We start from the raw sequence: 20,541 nt of genomic DNA, 5'->3' as shown, positions 1-20,541 counted from the left end.
TTCCTCCCAATTCCTGCTTTTTGAGTATCCAGGAACAGTGAAAAATCCCAAACTGCAAACTTTTGAAAAGTAGGGCAGCTCTTTCCAGAACAGGTTGAAGTTTCATTTCAGGGCCAGATTTTCTACAGACCATCTATACCTCTGTGTCATTGGAAAGGCCTTGTGATAGAATGGCTTGAAGGCAAGTTCTGTAGCTAGACTATGTTGTTTAACTCTAGGTTTTCTTTGACCTCTCTCTAGTTTCTGATATCATTTACTATAGTATTCTCTTAAGTTGCCTTGCTGATTGTTAGAATAGCTCTTATCCCTCCTTGAAAGACCATCCCAGAACACACCGCCCCTTGGTCACTGAAATTTGGAGTCCCACAAGATCATAGCTTGCCACCAATGCTTTTCAACATCTACGTGAATCTGTAGGCAGATGTCATTCCTATGTATCATCAATATGTGAATGACATGCAGGCTATTTTCTTTTTCATCATATATAATCCTAGACAAGCTTTAAAACAAGCATCAGAGGATGAATGCCACAGCACATCAGCTGACAGATAATGGTAGAATCCACATCCTTGAACTGTCTCCATGTCATCTCACTACAACTGGGTTTTTAAAAAAACATTCACGAGCTATTTGTTGCACCCTGCATTTGATACTTAAAGAAAAAAAATCAATGTTCAGTTTGAGAATTGTCATATCTTTTATAATTTTGTAAGACATTTTGGGAGAATAGTGCACCCTGAAATGTAGTTAAAACAATGTTGTGGAATGACCTGCTAGAAGAGTTCTGATACATAAATGAGCTGTCAGAATTTAAGGCACAGCTGAACACCTGTTTTTTGAACTCATCACATGGAGCTTTTTTAATATCCTAGGATGCTTCCATGTCAATTCAGTGATGGGTGGGCATGCTGCCCATCACACTACATTGCTGGACTTCTGGTGGAGTCTCCGCCCACAACCAGAGTGGAAGTGTCGTATGATGCTTGCTTCTCAACACGGGAGGCTTCCCACAGAGCCGTGTGGCTTCAGCGACATTTCCTCCATATGATGGGGGGGGGGCATATTGCCATGAGGAAGTGTTGCGTCGGGCCACAGACTTGCCCTGCTGCCCCTCGGTTCACCCAGTTAATGTGATAAGGTCCTTAGCCTGCAGGCCAGCCCAGTCAACTCTGAAGCATGAGTTTTGGATTTGTATTTTATTACTCCTGTATGTTGATCTTTGTACTCTGTGTTTTGATACATGTATTTTGTTGTATGTCTTTTATGTTGATATGTTTTGCCTGTGTTGTACCCTATCTTGAGCTGTCAGGCAAGCTGGGGACAAATAAAATATATTATTATTATTACAACAACTATTAGTATTATAAAATGAGATACTTATTTAATATTTCTGATTTCTTAGCTCACCCTGATGATTCTATATGTCAAATCCACAACAGATAACCCTGAGATTACAAAGCGGTTTCAAGTTATGGAAACTCAGATTGCTTGCCTGCTTTTATTTTTTATCTGGCAGTGGAAAGCTCACTATCTTGGCAAATGCTTTAAGCTATTTTTAACCATATTTTTTCTTCCCAATTGGTAAAAGTGAGCATCCGTATGAACACCTGGTTGTTTGTTGTGCTGTGACACAAAGGACTACTCCACAGAATTACTCCCACATATGCAATTGAATAACTTCCTGTTTATGGCATTATTTATGATTATTTTTCATGAGGACATGCTTTGTGTAAATAATACACCCAGGTGTCCACATAGATGTTTTGAAACTTTATGTGCAACTATATAAAAAAAGGATGTGCCTAATTTCCTGCACAGAAGTTCAGTTCAGGCATATTGTTTACTAAGTAAAGTGCTTCTACTGATTTCTTGTTTTCTGTTGGAAAAGCATATAAAACCAAACACCATCAAATTAAATATTTCACCACTCAAAAGTATCAATCTTAATTGTACTAACATAATTGTTGCTGTGAAATCAAGAGGATTAACTTCTGGGTATTCATAGCAATTTTTCAGTTGACAGAACTTTGAAAAGTTCCTTTTTATACTACTACTTTCAGAATCTCCTAGTCTGCATGGCCACTGTAGCTACTCCTAAGAGCTTTCAAGAACTCAAGGCCAGGGGTATCAAACTAATTTTCATCGAGGGCCACATCAGCTTTATAGTTGCCTTTGAAGGGCCATTGAATCCATGGATGGAGAATCTGTGGAGACAGAGGGCCAACTATATATATATATATATATATATATATATATATATATGTTACATAGTGGTTGGTGTTCTTTAGTTTTTACCCAATTTGAGTCCCCAGGTGTTATTAAACAACAACTCCCATCACTTTTGATTATCTGCACTGCTGACTGGGGATAATGGGAATTGCCACCCAACAGCACTTGTGACCCTGAGGTTGAGAAAAGGTTAAAGAACATTTAAAAGTCAGACATCATATCCTCAAGCCTTGCATCTAAATTAAAATCCCACTCTCCTGACAAACAGAATAAACCCCAGCCTTGCAGATGTTACTGTACCACAACTCCCTTCAGCTCTTGTCATGATGTCTAATGATGAGCAATGCAGGAGCTATAGTCCAGTATCTGGAGGACCACATAAGATGACATAGCGGGCTGGATTTGACTGGCTGTTAGGAATTGTGGGAATTGAAGTCCAAAACACCTGGAGGGCCCAAGTTTGCTCATGCCTGGTTTACATAGTCAGGAGTTGTAGGTTTTTAAAACCAGATCTTTAGCTTTCTCTGCCAAAGAGTGCTGGTGCCTCACCAACCTACCAATCCCAGGAGCTCATAGCCTTGAGGTAGTGGTGTGGAACTGCACTCAAGGCCCTTTCAGACAGGCTCAGGGTTTCTGTTTGTCTCAGATATATATCCCAGAGTTTCTGTTTATCCCAGATCATCTGGCAATGGTGACTCATTTCATCCAGTTTAATGCAGAAAACCTAGGATCAGATCCTGGGCTAGAGGTCCTGCCTGGAAGGGCCCTCATTCTCCAGTGTGGATGCCCCTAGAGAGAGCCAGGCTTCTTCTGCTGCTGTGCTGCTACTGCTGCTGCTGCTGCTGCTGCTACTGCTGCTGCAGCCCTCTGCGTCCTGCCTGGGTCCTCACTTTTGGGCGCTGTCCATGGTTGCAGCAATTGCCGGCGTGACGTCAGCCCACCCGAGCCCGGCTCCCATTGGCCCTGGGAGCTCGGCCGGCCTGTGGAATCGCGGAAAGTCTTCCTTCGGGTCCGTCCCCCCTCCCTCCCTCCGCTTCTCCCCCTCGCTCTCCCAAGTCCCACTTTGCCTAAATAGGGAGAGTCCCAGGGAGCCGCAGGAAGGCGCCGGGAGGCAGCTGCAGGAGGAGGAGGAGGAGGAGGAGGAGAAGAAGAGAGGAGAGGAAGGCAGGACCCGCCCTGGCTCTCTCGCTCTCTCTCTCTCTGGCGAGGGGACTTTGCCCTGCATGATCGGGACCCGCAAGAAGCAGCAGACACAACAACAACATGGAAGAATTTCTGCAGCGCAGCAAAGCCAAGCTGGTAAGTTCGGAGGCCAAGAGAGAGGGTCGAACTTGTTTGCGAGCTTCTCTCTCTCGGCCTCTTTTTTATAAAAACGGGATAACTTTTGGAAAGCTTCCAAACCATTCCTGTACGAGGTTGTTGTGAGTTTTCCGGACTGTATGGCCATGTTCCAGAAGCATTCTCTCCTGACGTTTCAACCGCATCTATGGCAGGCATCTTCAGAGGTTGTGAGGTTTGTTGGAAACTAGGAAAGTGGGGTTTATATATCTGTGGAATGTCCCTAGGTATGCTTTATATATAAATATATATAAACCATATTAGGCAGGAAGCAGCCAGGTTTTGAAGTGGCAAGGCCATTAAATGCTAATCAAGGTGGCCCACTGAAACATTTACGCCTACCTCAAACAGAGAAGAGTTCTTTCTCCCACCCAGGAAACAGTAAATAAAGAGCAACACTCAGAAAAAGGGGAATTCCAGACAAGAAACAATCAAGGCCAGCTGACACCTCCCAACAAAGGATTCCCCCAGGCAGGAGCAGGCAGGCTTTGAATCTGCAAAGCCATTAAATGCTAATAGAAGTGGCAAATTGTAACATTCACACTTGCCTCAAACAAAACAAGAGTTCTTTCTCCCACCCAGGAAACAGTAAATAAAGAGCAATACTCAGAAAAAGGGGAAATGCAGACAAGAAACAATAAGGGCCAGCTAACACCTCCCAACAAAGGATTCCCCCAGGCAGGGAGCAAGCAGGCTTTGAATCTGCAAAGCCATTAAATGCTAATAGAAGTGACCAATTGTAACATTCACACTTGCCTCAAACAAAACAAGAGTTCTTTCTCCCACCCAGGAAACAGTAAATAAAGAGCAACACTCAGAAAAAGGGGAAATCCAGACAAGAAACAATCAGGGCCAGCTAACACCTCCCAACAAAGGATTCCCCCAGGCAGGAAGCAGACAAGTTTTGAAACTGCAAGGCCATTCAATGCTAATCAAAGTGGCTAAATGAAGCATTCACACTTGCCTCCAACAGACACGAGTTCTTCCCCCCACCCTGGGCATTCCCCAGATATATAATCCTCACTTGCTTAGTTTCCAACAGAACCCTCAACCTCTGAGGATGCCTGCCATAGATGCAGGTGAAACATCAGGAGAGAATGCTTCTGGAACATGGCCATACAGCCTGGAAAACTCACAACAACCCAATGATTTCAGCCATGAAAGCCTTCGACAATACATCCTGTATGAATCAGCACCTTGATCTTGCTATCACAGCAATAACAAGGTCCGTGCTATGTCCCATGTGGCCCATTTGAGAAGTACGGGATCCTATAACAGGAAAGGGTGCTATAACCCTACACTAAAAGGACCCAGATGTGATGGTGGTGATGATGATGAGCACCTTTGGTTGCATCTACAGTGTTGAATTACTGCTGTTTGACACCACTTTCACTGCCATGGATGAATGCTATGGCTCCTGGAAATTGTAGTTTTGTAGGGCACCAGCATAAGAAGAGGGGGTGCTGTGACCATACACCAAAGGACTCAGATGTGATGATGATAGTGGTGAGCATTTATAATTGCATCTACATTGTGGAATTAATGCTGTTTTACTGCCATAGCTCAATGCCATGGCTCCTTGGAGTTGAAGTTTGGTTGGGCACACCAGCACTCTTTGGCAGAGAAGGCTAAGGACCTTATAAAACTATAACCTAGTGGCAGACTGGCTGGGATGTCTGCTTGCCCTATGGCAAGTGGACCCACTTAATATTAGACAATGTTTCAAAAATGTTAATATATTGTTGAAGGTACACTATGGAATTAATGCAGTTTGACACCACTTTCACTTCCATGGCTCAGTGATATGGCTCGTGGGAGTTGTGGATTGGTGAGGCACACAACACTTCTAAACAGAGAAGGCTAAAGACCTTATAAAACTATAACTCAGTGGCAGATATTCCAGGATGCCCACTTGTCTTAAACATTAGACAATATATCAAAATGTTAATAAATTGTCCAAGATTTTCATAGCTGGAATCACTGGGTTGCTGTGACTTTTCCAGGCTGTACGGCCATTCTCTCCTGACGTTTCGCCCACATCTATGGCAGGCATCCTCAGAGATTATGAAGTTTGTAGGAAACTAGGCAAGTGGGGTTTATATATCTGAGGAATGTCCCAGGTGGGAGAAAGAAGTCTTGTCTGTTTAAGGCAAGTGTGAATGTTACAGTTAGCCACTTTGATTAGCACTAAATGGCCTTGCAGATTCAAAGCCTGTCTGCTTCCTGTCTAGAGGTATCCTTTGTTGGGAGGTGTTAGCTGGCCCTGATTGCTTCCTGTCTGGAATTTCCCTATTTTTTGAGTGTTGCTCTTTATTTACTGTTTTTGTAGTTTTTCTTAATACTGGTAGGCAGATTTTGTTCATTTTAATGATTTCATGGTTTCCTCCTTTCTATTGAAAGTGTCAACAGAAAGGAGGGAAAGCATTAGAGTTGTGGGTGGAGCCCCTTTGTCTCCTGGCAACCAATATTTGTAGACCCAGTCCAGCCCTGCTACCACTGAGCCATGGCAGTTAAAGTGGTGGAAAATTGCACGAATTCTACAGTATAGATGCACCAAAAGATACTACTACTACTACTACTACTAATAATAATAATAATATCATTATTGTCATCTTCATATTTGAGTCCTTTTGGTTTCGGGTCACAGTATCCTGTCTTTTGGGCAACCCATTATTTCTTAAGTGGCCACATAAGAAATAACATGAACCCATTTTCCTCCCTCTCACCCCCTTTCTCATGTTGCTTTAGATGTGGCTTTAAAACATCACTAAAGTCTGGCAAGTTTCTGTACAAAGCAAATTAGAAATGTTCTTACAGTGTTCTATGCAGTCTTGTCCAAGCATACTCAGAAATAAAAACTAATTGTCTTCATTCACAGTTCGGGAAATGTGTTGTTGAAGGCTTTCACGGCCAGAATCATTGGGTTGTTTTGGGTTTTCCAAGCTGTGTGGCCATGTTCTAGAAGCATTCTCTCTTGATGTTTCGCCCACATCTATGCCAGGAATCCTCAGAGGTTGTGAGGTCTGTTGGAAACTAGGCAAGTGGGGTTTATATATCCATGGAAGCAGGCCCATAGCCAGGACTTTGATTCAGGGGGTGCTGAGTTTGATTTGGGGGGGGGGCTGAGTTTGATTTGTGGGGGGCTGAGTTTGATTCAAAGGGGGGGGGGCTGAGGATCTACCCTAACAAACCTTTTGTATCGTTATCCCAATACCCTCATGCATATGGGATATATTGAGCATGGTGATCAGATCATGATATGGGTAAACATAACAGTAAGGCCATCTTGCGGACCACCCTGAGAATTTCGGGGGGGGGGGTGCTGAAGCCCCTCATGCCCCCCCCCCTTTGGCTACAAGCTTGCATGGAAGGAAGATATATAAACCATATTAGGCAGGAAGCAGTCAGGTTTAGAAGCTGCAAGGCCATTCAGTGCTTATCTAGATGGCCAATTGCAACATTCACACTTGCCTCCAGCAGACAAGAGCTCTTTCTCCCAGCCTGGACATTCCACGGAGACATAAACCTCACTTGCCTAGTTTCCAACAGAACTCACAACCTCTGAGGATGCTTGCCATAGATGCAGGTGAAGTGTCAGGAGAGAATGCTTCTAGAACATAACCATACAGCCCAGAAAGTGCAAAGCAACCTGATTTGGTAAATCTTTCTAGGTTTTGTACCCATCACATTACACTTTGTTGAATTCAATGGTGCATGGAGCTCTGAAGTTAGAAGGATTCATTGATTTGAAAGAAAATTGAGGTTTGGCTCAACATAGTTCTGTGGATATATTGTTATTATTAGAAACGGTCATAGGATATTACACTAAAAGCTCAGTCTATAATGTGCTAATGGAACGGCACCAGGCCAGATCAGATGAGTGCTATCCTTTTCACTAGTTCAACTGAAACAGAAGCTGATGAGACATTTGAACAAAGATTTCCAAATTATTCCCCTGAAAGTTTCAGTATGAAACGGCTGTTGAAATTAATTCCATAAATCATAAAGTTACTCTTCACGCCAGATATCATTTGTGCTGTATCCTGTGTGTGTACAAAATAGTTAACCAAGAGTGGTGATTATTCATATATTTTATCAGAATACATTAATATGTATTAAGATAGATGTTTTGCTTGAATATATGCTCAAGATAAGATACCATTTTTACCTTTCCTCCTTGACTTTTTGGCTTGTCATTAGCTCTACACATCCTTTAAAAATCTCTCAGTATATAAATACCTTGATTTCTCAATGTCCTCACTTTATTAGGTTCTCAATTCATTGAAAACCTAGTAACTAATGTTACAGCTATGCTAATATTTCTACTTTGGTTCAATTCTTTTTGAAAGCAAAAAATAAAGGAACGTGGTTGTCGCAAATCTGCGATGACAAAGCAGTGAAGGAAATACATAATTTATGAGCCTCTTATCTTTAAACCTTGAGTAGAAGAAGAGAGCTAACGTCTACATAAAACATTATGTCAGGGTCATATGGCAACAAATGAGCAACCCAAAGGTTGAATGATGCTTTTAAAAGATCTGGAAAATCTTGTGCTGCTATTTTTTTCCCCACATGCTCAAGCTGGATAATTTAGGTCCAGTTTAACTACATTGAATGGCATTATATGTTCACTGTCCATATAATGCACTTTGAAATTGCATGATATAGCAGTATAGATGGGGCCACAACTCACATGACAATTTGGAATGAGAGATAGAAGATGCTGTGCCAGACCACCTGAATACTTTAATTCAGGCATGGGCAAACGTTGGTCCACCAGGTGTTTTGGACTTCAACTTCCACAATTCCTAACAGCCTCGGGCCCCTTCCTTTCCCTCCAGCTAAACCAGGCATGGGCAAACTTTGGCTCTCCAGGTGTTTTGGACTTCAACTCCCACAATTCCTAACAGCCTCAGGCAGAGGGGGGAAAGGAAAGGGCCTGAGGCTGTTAGGAATTGTGGGAATTGAAGTCCAAAACACCTGGAGGACCGAAGTTTGCCCATGCCTGGTTTACTTGACTATTATAGCAGAAATAAACTAAATAATGGATCTTAGAAGTTCTTCTCCAATACTTACTGTTATCTGCAGGATCCCTTGCTGTTTTCAGGAGATCAGATGTGTGCATAATGTAAGCAAGGGATGAATAATAGCTTTCAAGCATTGGTGAAATGTCTTATATTCTATGTGTTCTATCACAGTGAGTCCATTGCATAATTTGCTAAACTGAATTGAATAGCAAAATCCAGTGGAATTGCTACATTTGTTTATATCAGCAAGAAGTCAGAATTGCAGTGGAATACTGGCCAATTGTGAGATGAACTCCAAAGGGTGCTCACCAATGCTTTCTCTTCATCCTGGAAAGAAGTGATGAGTGGAGTGCCGCAGATACAGAATGGGGGACACCTGGCTCGACAGCAGTACATGTAAGAAAGATCTTGGAGTCTTGGTGGACAAGAAGTCAAACATGAGCCAACAATGCGATGCAGCAGCTAAACAAAGTCAATGGGATTTTGGCCTGCATCAATAGGAGTATAGTGTCTAGATTCAGGAAAGAAGTGCTACCCCGCTATTTTGCCTTGGTTACACCACACCTGGAATACTGTGTCCAATTCTGAGCACCACAGTTTAAGAGAGTTGTTGACAAGCTGGAATGTGTCCAGAGGAGGGCAACTAAAATTATTAAGGGTCTGGAGAACAAGTCCTATGAGGAGTAGCTTAAAGAGCTCGGCATGTTTAGCCTGAAGAAGAGAAGGCTGAGAGGAGACATGATGGCTATGTATAGCTATGTGAGGGGAAGTCATAGGGAGGAGGGAGCAAGCTTGTGTTCTGCTGCCTTGGAGATTAGGACACAGAACAATGGCTTCTAACTACAGGAAAGGAGATTCCACCTGAACATCAGGAAGAACCTTACTGTGAGAGCTTTTCGGCAGTGGAACTCTGCCCTGGAGTGGGGTGGAGGCTCCTTCTTTGGAGGCTTTTAAGGAGAGGCTGGATGGCCGTCTGTTGGGGGTGCTTTGAATGCAATTTTCCTGCTTCTTGACAGGTTGTTGGACTGGATGGCCCACGAGACCGCTTCCAACTCTATGATTCAATGATTCTATGAATATCGATCACCACCAACTATTACAATCAATGGTTGAGTGATAGATTGTAATCCAAAACTTGTGAAGAGCAAGTTGGGGAAAGTTGTCCTACTTCGTTGAATATAAGCGGATGGGGCTCTCTCTCTCTGTGTATGTGTGTGTGTGTGTGTGGGGGGGGTGGAGGTGTCAAAGGTACATGTACAACTTCAATGGCTTTTTCAATTAAATAATGATGAACCATTCTAGAATACAAAAAGGAGTGTTCTGAAAACAATATATAAGCTGGTATCCTTGAGTCATCCTCAGTATATTATTTATTTATGGAGTTCTCTGCCCTAAATAGCACTTACAAGCTGATGAAATTTTGAATCAATAATACTAATATTTATGAACAGACAGCTGTAAAACAGGAGTCATAGATCAATGAAACAGTAAAAATAGAGATAAAGCAAGTATGAAAGCACTCAGAAGATTTGTTGTAAGCGGGAATTCCACCATAAAGAAAGACGTTTTTCTCTGATAGGTGATCCCACAATTAACTCTGAAGGTAGAATGCTTAGAGAAGAAGGCAGTGGCTTCCCAGTTGCCTTGTTAAATGATGATGATGATGATTTGTATTTTTTCATATCTGACTTTGTTATCAATTTGGAACCCATAGGAGTTTCCAACAGATTAAAAAAAACACACAGTAATTCTCAAGTGATTGAGCTATTTGTTTGTTTTTTACCCACCTCTTCCCATGGCTTGAGGTGAGATACAACACCCAGATAAAACACAATACATTTAAAACACATTCAAATACATAGCGCATAAATTAAAACTTGATTCTGATACAGTTCAGACTTTAACATTGACTGGGTAGGCCTGTCAGAAGAGCAGAACAAGGTAGAATCAGTAGTCCCCCAAACTCTGTTCCTCCAGATGCTTTAGACTTCAGATCTCCAAATTCCTGACACCTGGACAAACCAGTCAGGCCTTCTGAGAGTTGAAGTCCAAATCACCGGGAAGTCCAGAGTCTGGGACATCTTATTCTGCTCCCTTTAAAGCAGACTATGCAATAAAGGCATGCATTACTATGGACAGATCCAAGTTCTCCAGAAGTGGATATACTTGGCATAGTAGCTTTGACTGTGCACATTCACTCTGGTTACCACCAAACGCTGGACCTCCAAGGATTAGAGCTGAATCCAGGAGCACACCAAAGCTGTGAGCCTACATTTTCAGGAGGAATGTAACTCCTTCCAGGCTGAATCCCTATCCCCTGATTTGCCCTTTGACTGATGAAGAGCACTTCTGTCTTGACTGGATTAAGGTCTTCATCCCATGTGGAGGGGGGGGGGGTGTCACATTACTGTCATGTAATGTCTCATAGCTTTAGAAAACCAGCATATTGTTTCTCATTCCCCATCCCACATTGTTGTTCTTGGCTGAGTGTTCCAAAATTATCAGTTTTCAGATTTATCACATGAGCAAGTACAATTCTCACCCACCCTGAAGTAGCACAATTTCTAATGAATACATAAAATAAGGCAAGGCAAGGTTCAAGCAACTGGATTTTGGAAGACACGGGCACAGACAGCAAAACAAATGTTACAGGGCTGTTAACCCTTTCCTATACTATCAAAAACTAAAAAAAAATTGCTGGAGTTACACTTTAAAAATTTATCTGTTCTGACTTACATACAAATTCAACTTAAGAACAAATCTACAGAATCTATCTTGTCAGTTACCCGAGAACTGACAGTACACAGAAAAACATCAGGAGGGGAATCTGATTGAATAAGAAGCATAAATGCTTATTTCATTTATTAACCCAATATAAGGCAAAAATTCACTGGAAAATAGTGAATGCAATGTTTTATATGTTTTAATGCGCATTTAATTTTAATTTTTCCCTTAAGTGTATTCTAATTGTTTGTTGTCCAAAGGCATTGAATAGTTGCCATGTGTAAAGCCGCCTTGAGTCCCTGGGATCCGATCCTGGGATATAGGGCCTGTCTGGAAGGGCCCCAAGAATATGTTTGTAAAAATAATGTTTTAAATATGACATTTTACCATTACAAAAAATAAAAATAAAATAATACCAGACTGAAAATATGTAGTGTGCAAATATTTTTGTCTGAATCTGTAGACAAATTTCTCGCTCCAGAACTGATCCTAACAGTAACAGCTGTGTTTAAACATTGCTGCCACCTGCACAGATCTGATACATTTGAGGGAAAGTGTGTGTGTGTTTATTTGTATTATGATTGATGAGCGGCTTTTAATTAGGCAACTAACCATCATTCTTAAGTCAGAGCCTTCTTTTTTAATAGACAGTTTTATTGTGCAGTGATTTATTACTGAATGTACAAAAACATAGCAGATTACAGCACCCTTGATTTTTATATATTTGGATTAAAGAGATTTTTTCTAGAGCTGTTAGCTTAACTATTTCAACTTTGTATTTACAGTATAAACAAAATGGAAATGTAGAGAGCACTCACTTAAAAAGTACAGCATGTTCACTTGCTGTGTAAATCTAAGGTTGAATTGTAATAGTAAGAGGTCTTATGTTGTGTCCCATATTCTTTTGTACTGAAAGCAGATTTTTAATGTGACTCATTAAGAGAATGGATCAAAATAACCAGAGTACTAATATAATATATAAAAACTGCATGCTCATAAAGCACACACACCTTTTGTATGCACATATTCTTCATCCAAGGGTTCAACTACCCACAACTGAATAGGTACTATTTTACAACATCATTGTATATAATGTGACTTGAGAGTCTATGGTGGATACCGAGGTCCTGCTATATATCATTTGATTTTGAACCTTGTATGCCTATGGCATATCCTTTCAAATGTCCAAATGAGAGCAACCAAAATAATCAGAGTAGTAGTTCTATGATTGTATAACATATAAACAACTATGGAGCACCGAAATAATTGGATTTTGGACCTTGTATGTGTATGATAAATCCTTTCTAAAGTCCAGTGAGAATATACATTGTTGGCATATGTATTTGTTGACCTAATTTTCTTTTAATTACACTTGGCATGGTCGTCATGACTGACAGTCAATTCATTATGTAAAACGCTGTAATATGTTTCCTAATGGGATATTAGCAGCAGGGAGTTGAGGAACCTGGATTTCCAGGTTTTTTTGCAACTGTGAAAAGAATGGAAATTGCTTTAAGTGACAGTCTTGGCCTGTTCTGCTCACATTATATCTTGGCTTGTTGGCCCTGATTCTTCTTGGATGGTGGAAATGAAGAGGGCTCTTCACAGATAGAGAAAGAAGCATACCAGAGGCCATTTGCTGTAAACCTATTCCATGATTTATTACTTTAAGTATAACCCCTTAACAGTTCAATTCATATCACTACACTTTGTGACCTACCCTATAGCCTCTTACATAAGTCTAGAACTTTTAATAAAAAATTAGACCAAAAAACCTGGGTTGATTTATTCATGGGCCAATGTGATTACTTAACTTTAATTCTTCTCAAAAAAGGGGAGTTATCCACATCTCTGTGAAGAGTGGCAAAAAGCAGTAGCTTAATCCATCCTATGATAATCTAAACTCTCTAACATTAGTATCAAAAGGGTTACAAATCCGTTTTTGGTCAACTTTAGATTTGGTTTGGTTATTTGGGGGCGCTGATTCAGAAAATTGCATTGGATAGACCTCATCTCTAGTTTCTCATACAGAACATATGCCATCCAGTAGTCGCCACCTGTTCACCCACAGAAACCATATTTAATAATCTAGAGCTGATGTGGTAGTAGTAATCTTTTGTGGATAGTCATCCTCTCCCCTCCTGACATCCTGGTTGCCTGGGCACTATAAGAAGGATTTGTGAGAGCAGTTGCTCTTGTTGCCACATGGTTTCAAAGCTACAGTATAGTAATGGTGAGGCTGCAGACCATATTTTCATTCTTGTGGACCACTGGTGGTCCACAGACCACAGGTTGGGAACCACTGTCCTATGTGCATGAAGTAGTATGGGTTGACCATCTCTTATCCAGAATTCTGTAATCCATAATACCCCAAAATTGTCCACATGGATGGCCGAGTTTAAAATACTTTCCTTGTGATGGTTCAGTGCATTCAAACTTTGTTTTATGCACAAAATTAAAAGTATTGTATTGTCTATAAAATTCAGGCAACATTTATAAAGTGTGCATGAAATATAAATAAATTTTGTGCTTAGACGTGAGTCCTATCTCCATGTTATCTCAAGATCTATGTGTTTTATAGGCAAATACAGGTATTACAAAATTTAAAAAAATCCAGAATCCAAAATAGTGGCTCAAGCATTTTAGATAAGGAATATTCAACCTGTATTGAAAAACTGGCCAGTTCTGAGAGTCTAAAAATATGCTATCAAGATGTGTTAAATGTCTTCTCGTGAGGATACGAAGTTTCCCTTTTTTCACAAACAGTAGATTTGTTGAAAACAACAAATCTACTGTGTTGATACAAAGCTACAAATCATAGTATAACATTGCTTTGTGTTCTCATCTTGTTTGAAATATGGAATGGCATGATGTTCTGTAATAAAATTATCCAGTAGCTGAATGCCAATAAACGTGCATTGCATAAGAATGGTTGGGAGGTGGCTTTTTTCTAAGAGTCAGACCTGCAGAACCACACAGTAAAATAATGACTCCTCTTTTCAAGGTGTATCACCTCTGCCTACATAAACTAGTTCATTTTAAAAACTATTTCTATGCATGAAAGCCATGCTTTTTTACCCAATAACCTTTAAGGGTATGGGCATGATCATTCTCAGGAGCAAAGTGTTCATTGTAAGGGCAAGCTTTTCCATTTTAACCAAATATTTGGGGGGCAAATGGTCTCAAGAGGATTCTGAAAGCACGCAGAGTTTCCGTTTATGCTTCATTTTAAACTTGCATCCTTACTTCTTGAACTTAGACTATGTGAATCTATGCTTCATAAAGCTTCTACTTGGACCTCTCAGTGGTGCAATAGGTTAAACCCTTGTGCTGGCTGAACTGCTGACCAAAAGGTCAGTGGTTCGAATCTGGGGAGTGGGGTGAGCTCCCATCTATCAACTGCAGCTTTTCATGCAGGGACACGAGAGAAGGCTCCCACAGGATGGTAAAACATCCAGGTATCCCCTGGGCAACATCCTTGCAGACGGCCAATTCCCTCACACCAGAAGAACTTGCAGTTTCTCCAGTCACTCCTGATATGAAAAACGCTTCTACTTTATCAATTAAAACTTCTGTTTACATTCTCAAAAAAAAATTACACACAGTGAACAGTTCCTTGTGGCATTATATATTAAAAGCAGATGAAAGCTTTTAATATATAGCTATTTCTACTTTCTTTAACTGAACGTGATCGTTGACCGTAATTATAAAGATTTGATTTGTTTGATTTGAACTGAATGGTGGAGCCCATATCTGTACACCAATTTACTCATTTTATGGGGGCCAAACAGAAGGTATTTTAAAGTAGGTAGCAACTATATTTCCTCTCTAAAGTACATGTGGGCAACTGGCAGGCATGGGACCCAATTTGCATCTGTGTAGATTCAAAGTGGGCTGCTCAAAAATTCCACGTGGAAGTATTTGGATTCCTAGAGCTTTCCAGTTTTTTTTTTGAGAGAATATTAGAAGACAAAGTCTCTTTTGAGGGCTACTGAATTGACAAATTAGGATTTTGGTCTATTTTTGAAGCTATTTTGGGAGATTTGAAATGTCATTCTATGAAGGATCCCCACAATATGTCAATCCTTATATCGAGCAGCTTCAATGTATTTGGTGCTTTGTTCTCCTGGTGGTGCAATGGGTTAAACCCTTGTGCCAGCAAGACTGAAGACCGACAGGTCAGACGTTCGAATCTAGGGAGAGTGCAAATGAGCTTCCTCTGTCAGCTCCAGCTCCCCATGCGGGGATATAAGGGAAGCCCTCCACAAGGATGGTAAAACATCAAAACATCCAGGCGTCTTCTGGGCAACGTTCTTGCAGATGGCCAATTCTCTCACACCAGAAGCAACTTGCAGTTTCCCAAGTTGTTCCTGACACACACACACACACCCCTTAGCTGTAACTCAGTTAATAATTACCAAAGCAGTACTCACATGAACATGCAAGGACAAAATCTGCCTGAATGTACTTTGATCAGGATTAGTCATAAACCAAAATATTCTATCAGGTGAAATGTAATCTATAAACAACTCCAGTAAAGACAGCAATGCTGTTAAAATCAAGCCAGGCATATTTTAGTTTTAACTATCTATTTTACTAATACAGGTAGCCCCCTAGTTCCAAACAAAATAGGTTGAATTTATATATGTTGGAACAGGTACATTTTAAAAGTGTAACTCCAGATATATATACACACTTGTATATACATATACATACACACACTCACACACACATCTACATATGCATACACACACATACATAGATATACGCGTGTAGACATACAGAGAGAGAAAGAAAGAGAAAGAGAGATAGAGAGAGTTCTGTGGAGAATACAGGAAAGGATTATCATCCCTGTGGTGTTTGTTTTGCTGTCTATGACCCTGTTCATATTTCACCTCACTTTCTGTCCCTGTGATGATTGGATTTTGAAAAAAATGGCTTATTGTTGAAATAAGGATTTGTGATAAAGCTTCAGTTTAGACACCTTTTCTCTATGATATCTTTCAGGAATGAATTTCCCTTTCGAGTGGTAGATTTCTCTTACTTCCTGCTGACTCACAACCGTTCTTAACTATTATTTGTCAGTCAGATGTTTGTGACTTGGGGACTGACTGTACTTAGTTAAACCATGCATATAAACAAAAAGACCCCAAACTGAGCTCCCATCTGTCTATCTATTCATCCCCCCATCATCATCATCTTCATCATTGCCATCATCATCTCTTGGTTAGCCATAACTAGCCGAACTTTTGGATCACCAGTGATTAGGGTTCTTTTGAAGAATCTAGGAAGCAGTTATATATCATTGGATAATGTACCAGATTCTAAGTAGTGTTACTTTTTGTAATTGTGGTATTGAGATCCTATGTATAGCATATTCATTAAGATATTTTGTCAGTTTGCTTGGAGTTGTGCTCAGACCACCTATCTGCATCGAAAATATCATTGTTTCCTTAGAGTCACTGAATCTTAGCTGTCACTATTGTTAATAATAGTATTTATTTACATCCCACCCCCACCCTCAAACTAAGTCCCACGACAACGATCTGTCATATGTTGCCTGGAATCTTATTGGTGCATTAGTCTAGTGGTTGTACGTTTTCCAGAATCATGCAGTGCTGACCAAAGAAGGCATACCAAATCTATTGGCTCTGTACAGCCTATTTATAAGCCCAATTGCCTTATATTTTACATTGCTGATGTGCCTGCTGCAGCCACCACCAATACTGGAATCCAAGATATTCCCACTCATACATTTATATTTCCGCATATTTTACATCTGTAGTTTCCAGAAAGTGTGGATGAGCAAGTAAACATACGGTAGATATTACAGACTGGATGCTAAGCACTAAGAAATATGAAACTATAATGCATTTGCAGTTCTTGCTAGGATGTACTGGGTAAGTGGAGGAAATTAACATTGGCCTTCCCCTTCTTATGGTTGGAGCTATAACTTCAGAAGACAGCACATTTTGCTTGGAGATTTTACAATGCATATTATTGATTATTCTAAGAGCTCTGGACTCCTTTTAAAATGAATACTATTGACTTAAGGGGCTTAATAGCTCCATGATGTACTATAATGGTGACTGCAGTGTATTCTTTTGTGCCTTGGCTAATTCCACAAAACTGATAAGAACTTGACATCTTAGAAGCAGAGAAGATAAACATCATCCTTGTAACTGCTGCATGTACATTTCTGTCATATTCTGTACATGATATTCAATTTGTAGTTTACTGGCCTGAGTAGGCATAGCCATTACTGTTTCTTGAAGTTTCTGAAATGTCTGAAAATGCAAATAATTGAATTTGGAATCAAGAATGCTCTCCACATTTGCTGGTTTCATTTTCATGGTTCTGCATAGATTGGCCAGTCTTTCTGGAAGTCAGAGCTGGGAGAGCGAGGAATTATGCCCCAGAGACCTAACAAAGACAGGAAGTATGGGGAATGTCTCTAAGCCACTCCCACCATTGGGAGTGTCTTCAGATTATTCCAAAGAGCCTCACTCATGGGAGATGACTGGCAGGGGGGCATGGATTCTCCCTCCCCCCCCCCCATGCCACCATCCTGAAGTTGATAGCATTTTTCACATTTGCAGGGGTTCTCTGCCCCTAACCTCCATAAATATGGAGGGCTAACTCTATTATTTAGAACAGTGGTTCTCAACCTGTGGCAATTTTCTTCAGGTCGTATTTGTTGTTAATTAAACATTTCTTTATATAGGCTGTTTATAGATCCAGAAAATATTTTGAGGACAATTTATATAATAACTATTATCTTTAAACTATATGAAGAGGATATTGGCATGAACATATAATTTTAAAGGTGGACAGACTCTGTCTTTGACTGATAGCAGACGGCTATATACAATCCCAAATCCTATTATTAATTCCAGCTAGTGTAGATCCATTGTATCAATGGGATTTGTTTACATATCGACCATTTAATGATTAATTCAAGGAGTTTCCTTTAAATGGGCTAACCAAGTAAAATGCAGCCTGCATAACTTTTGCATAATTTAATACTGAGAAATGCTTCGAGACTTTTTAAAAGAAAACACCAATGATAGTAGTTGAATCTCAGTAGCACAATTGTGAAAAGTGGCACTGTCATGTCATTCAGTGCTACCTCCATGATTCCTAGATACTTCAACAAAATCTGAATCATTAATGGTCCAAGACTGAAGCTGACCTGTATGGTATATCTAGTGGATGAGGCTCTGGAAAGAGAGAAGAGCTTGACCTAAAGCTTGTCCTGGCTAGAAGAGACAGTTTGGTGGACTGGATTCAGTTTGTGAGTGGAATGTTCTGTTCTTCCCTGTAGACTTGTTCATCTGTTTTGCTTACTCAAGCCCATCACTGACAGCTAGTGATGTGGAATATGGGCAGCAAATACATGACATGAAGTGATGACATTATGCCAAACTACCTAAGGTCCAGTCTGTACATGTTCTGTGTCCTAGTATCTACCTCTTCCTTGCTTCCAAGAAAATTCAGCCTTGATGTGATTGCAATTGCAGTTTGGGGAGAAAATGTTATCTAATTACAACCCTACAATATGTTTTTCTGCTTGTGGGTGTGTGAGGGAAGATATGGGAATTGCATTCTTGTATTTTTCTCCTACAGTTCGGAAAGCAGCTTGATGGGATTTTGATGGCAATAATGTCCCATAGGGAACATTTCTCAGCACTGCTGTTGCTATCAAATTTGCAATAGCTAAGCCAACTTGTTCCTCAGAAACAACACAGATATACAACCAAAACCTCCCAAAGGATATTGCTGAGAGACTTGCTGTTATGACCCATACTCCCAAACAGCATAATAGATGCATCTTCGAGTAGTTATACTCTTCACACTTCCATAAAATGTTATTGATTCCTGTTACTTGAATCATAGCAATGCCAACATTTTATTTCTACTTCTGGTCTCCAGCATCTAATGGATGAGAAAGAATCCCACTCTTCCTCTGATAAAAAGGAAATATGGTCTGCTAGAGAAAGAACCAAAAATTGATATGAGGAAAAAATTATGTCATGCAACTGCTAGCTCTCAATTGAAGTAACCTGTTAATATGTTGAAGATAGGCCAGCCTCAGTCCACAAAAGAGCAAAATGAGACTTACAGCTCTAGATGGGGGCTGTACATTGATTTTAAATGCATTTTAATTAAACTAGCAATTAATTGTCCCATAATACAATGTTATCCGTTCCCATATCAGTGTACTGAGCAAGCAGCATAGTGACAAGATAAGTTGCTCCGTCTTGGTCCATATGTTTGTGTTCCAAGTTTTCCATAGTTTTAATTGGTTCCCTGTAGAATAGCATTTACAAGCATATGGTATGGAAAGTGCTGACTGCATTTGTTATCATATATTTTAATACATTGGTGGCACAGCTCACTTAGCTTTTAAAGGTGATTATGAACTTACTTAGAGTAGACTACAGTGTCCTTAAAAACGACAACAGCAGTCTGCAATGTGTCAGTGACATTCAATGAAACACATTGGGTACTTTTTCCATACAGAAAGGTAAAGTAAAACAGTGATTCCTAAAAGGCTTGACATAAACATTTTGCTGAAATCTATTATATTTCCTCAGGAGAATTTGAAAACCATGCCTAGCATTTCTTGCAACTGTAGCAGAGAAGTGTAAACTACTGGGAAAGTATACAGTGCGGAGATCTCAGCTCTAGTATCTGTGGTAGGCACATCATGGTAGCAAATAACAAAGGAGTTAGCAATAGTTACAATTCTTGGCCATCCTTAGAAAAGGTACATTTTTGCATGATGGCTTCCCTATGTGCTATGTACTATGACAGTGGTTCTCCACCTTCGTAATGCTTCAACCCCTTAATACAGTTCCTCATGTTGTGGTCACCCCCAACCATAAAATTATTTTTGTTGCTACTTCACAACTTTAATTTTGCCACTGTTATGAATTGCAATGTAAATATCAGATATGCAGGACCTATTTTCATTCATTGGACCAAATTTGGCAATGGTGGGGTTGGGAGAGGTTGATTTGTCATTGGGGAGTTGTAGTTGCTGAGATTTATAGTTCACCTACAATCAAAGAGCATTCTGAACTCTATTGATGATAGTTTTGGGCCAAAATTGGCACCCATAACTCCCATGACCAACAGAAAATAGTGGAAGGGTTTGGTGGGCGCTGACATTGAGTTTTGGAGTTGTAGGTGCCCTACATCCAGAGAGCACTGTGAACTC

The 20,541-nt window shown here is 40.3% G+C and overlaps 1 protein-coding gene across 7 annotated transcripts in view; it reads left to right on the top strand.

The window, feature by feature from the left end:
• Positions 1-3,349: 3,349 nt before the first annotated feature.
• Positions 3,350-20,541, top strand: part of PRUNE2 (prune homolog 2 with BCH domain) — a 132,117-nt gene continuing 114,925 nt past the window's right edge. For 6 of the 7 annotated variants that reach the window (XR_009630629.2, XM_067464435.1, XM_060762174.2 and 3 more), the window contains exon 1: positions 3,415-3,528. Coding sequence is in view for 5 of the 7 variants with exons in the window: in XM_067464435.1 (XP_067320536.1) it covers positions 3,493-3,528 (36 nt within the window). In the remaining 2 variants the exon portion in view is untranslated. Of the gene's footprint in view, positions 3,529-20,541 lie in introns of all 7 variants that reach the window. The other variant, XM_060762175.2, reaches the window with a different exon arrangement.

This window comes from Anolis sagrei, chromosome 2 (assembly GCF_037176765.1).
Source record: "Anolis sagrei isolate rAnoSag1 chromosome 2, rAnoSag1.mat, whole genome shotgun sequence".
NCBI lineage: Eukaryota > Metazoa > Chordata > Lepidosauria > Squamata > Dactyloidae > Anolis > Anolis sagrei.
The sequence above is the reverse complement of the archived record's forward strand: the minus strand, read 5'-3'. Positions and strand labels throughout refer to the sequence as shown.